Source organism: Galeopterus variegatus, unplaced genomic scaffold, assembly GCF_000696425.1.
Source record: "Galeopterus variegatus unplaced genomic scaffold, G_variegatus-3.0.2 Scaffold406, whole genome shotgun sequence".
Classification (NCBI taxonomy): Eukaryota; Metazoa; Chordata; class Mammalia; order Dermoptera; family Cynocephalidae; genus Galeopterus; species Galeopterus variegatus.
The window spans coordinates 578,607-581,111 of NW_007726517.1; the positions used below are offsets into that span (position 1 = coordinate 578,607).

Sequence of the window (2,505 nt, forward strand, 5' to 3'; positions counted from 1 at the left end):
GCCGCTCCCGCGCCTCACTCAGCCAGTGAGCGGGAACCGGTCTGTATGTGGGATCCGAACCCTCAGTCGGGAGCGCCGCCGCGCTTCCCAAGCAGCGCACCTATCCAGTGCGCCACCGGGCCGGCCCCCAGAAAGACCTCTTTTGATGAGAAGTCCTGTTGGGACCAAACTTAACACAGATTACAGAACAAGATAGGGCATCTTAGCAATATTATCTTATATAGATTTACTTTTTAACTTTTTAATTTTATTTTTACTAACTTATCAAAACATGACTCAAATATATATGTAGGAGTCATTTTTAAAACTCTTTCCTAGAAACAACACTCAAGGGAGAGGCATATTTATTACTAAGCACACATTGAAAGATACTCCCTGAGTTTGAGGAAACTCTTCTCTTCTCACTCCCTTTTTTTGTTCTTGATATGTGTGAAAATATGCGATTTCAGGTTGGTTGACTGAGCGAACTTCTTATCGCAGCCATTGAAGGGGCACGCGAAGGGCTTGTCGCCGGTATGGATTCGCATGTGTGTGCGCAAGTTGAACTCCAGGGAAAAGCATTTCCCGCAGCCTTCGAATGTGCACTGAAAAGGCCTCTCTCCGGTATGCACCAACTGATGTCGTTTGAGCTTCGAGTTCTCCACAAAAGCTCTGCCACATTCTGCGCAGACGTGCACTCTGGGCCCGTGGGTGTGCAGGTGCTTCCTCATAGCAGAGTTATCCTTGAACATCTTGGTGCAGTCATGCTGAAGGCAAGGTACCGTTCTGGGAGTATCTTCTCTGGGTTTCCTGGGCTTTATTCGAATAAAGTCTGCCAGCTGCTTGGGATCATAGAGGTCAACGCCAGGAATCCCTTCAGGAGGAATCTTCTTCCCTGTTATGTACTCATAATAATCAGGAGAGTTCTTAGTCTGTCCTTTGACCGTGGTCTCAGAACATGGAACGGTTTCCGCGTCAGTTGTCTTGGTAGGGGACCGCACGGTGTCGGGGGACTCACCCTTCAGGGTTTTGGTCTGCCCCTTCTCCTCCTCTCTTTCCTTGCTGCCCAGGCCGGAGATGCTGTTGATCTCGTCAGACCAATTCTCGTCGTTGGGCCAATTCTCATCGTTGGGCCAATTCTCATCGTTGGGCCAATTTTCATCGTCGGGCCAATTCTCATAGTTGGGCCAATTCTCGTCAACGCACCTCTCGCTGTGGCTGTAGGTCGATGAGGCTGCGGAGGCTGACAGAGAGGCCAGGACCTGCTGGAAGTACATGTCTTCCTCGCCCGGTGGGATGACCACCTGTTCCACAAAATTACTGGCCTGGTTGTCTGAGTCGGAGGAGCACACCACCTCCTCTTGCATCTGCACCATGATTAATTCTTGGTCATGGTCTCCCTGGCTCCCGTTGCTGGGGACGAGTGGCTGCATCATGATCATAGGCAGCTGGCGGTGGCCACCGTGGACCCAACTGTCGCCGACATCATGGAACTGGATGGATTCCATCTGCCCGGTCTCCTCAGGAACCTTCTCCACACTGATCTCGTGCAGCTGGCTGATGTCTGCCGGAACCTCCGAGTTTTCCGTGGAGAAGTAGAAAGCATCGTTTGAGGCCATGGCTGAGAGATTGGCTACTTGGTAGCTGGTAGCTGACCCGAAGGCTGTGGAGAAGAAACGCGGAGCACGAGAAACAATCTCCACAGGAAGGTTGAGGCGGAAGACGCGGCTGCTTCTCGGCGCACCAGGCGCATGCGCTTCAGGAAGTCTTGCAAGCGCAGGCGCGCATTGCCGTGCCTACGTGCCCTGCCGTGCCGACGTGCCTACGTTAGCTCTCTTGCAGCCCCGCCCAGCTATTGTTTATTGAATATTAATTTAGTAACCAGGCTCTTTACTGAATCTTTCTGTATTTCATTTCAGTTGATTTTCTTGACCACCCCACCCCCCAGGCATAAAACAATACCTCAATATCTGTAGGAAAAAAAAGCCTACTTTCTAACATTTATACATTTTGTCGCATTTAATTTCATTGAACCACATTTACAGACCAACACTTAATAGTATCAGTAGTAGCTGATAGTGGGATTGTTTTGTCCTTTAATAGGAATGCCTCTAAGTGTTATACCATTATGAAGTATCCAGCTTTTCCTCCTTTTACTGGGTTTTTTTTTTTTTCTTTACCATTAATGAATGCTGAATTTTGTTAAATACTGTCTCAGTATCCTCTGAGATGAAGAATTTTTTTTTTCCCTAATGGCAAAAAATATTTACATTAAAACAGATTTCCTGGGCTGAGCCTGTGGCACACTCGGGAGAGTGCAGCGCTGGGAGCACACCAGCGCTCCCGCCGTGGGTTGGGATCCTATATAGGGATGGCCGGTGCGCTCATGTGGAGTGGCCGGTCTCAAAAAGGACAAAAACAAACAAACAAACAAACAAAACAACCCCCCCCCCCAGATTTCCTAATGTTGAACCATCTTTGCATTCTTGAGATAGCCTGTGTGTCGGTAGTTTTTTTTTTTTTTTG

At 48.7% G+C, this 2,505-nt stretch overlaps 2 protein-coding genes across 2 annotated transcripts in view; both read right to left on the minus strand.

Annotated features, from left to right (window-relative positions):
- MBTPS2 (membrane-bound transcription factor peptidase, site 2) overlaps window positions 1-2,505 on the minus strand; it is a 49,938-nt gene that overhangs the window by 28,116 nt on the left and 19,317 nt on the right. The window lies entirely within an intron of this gene.
- Window positions 402-1,598, minus strand: YY2 (YY2 transcription factor). The gene has a single exon (XM_008568397.1). It carries the CDS (start codon window positions 1,596-1,598, stop codon window positions 402-404), a length of 1,197 nt encoding a protein of 398 aa, XP_008566619.1.

What these genes read in the sequence shown, in the direction of transcription:
- YY2 (XM_008568397.1), bottom strand. Translation starts at nt 1,598, where the DNA reads ATGGCCTCAAACGATGCTTTCTACTTCTCCACGGAAAACTCGGAGGTT.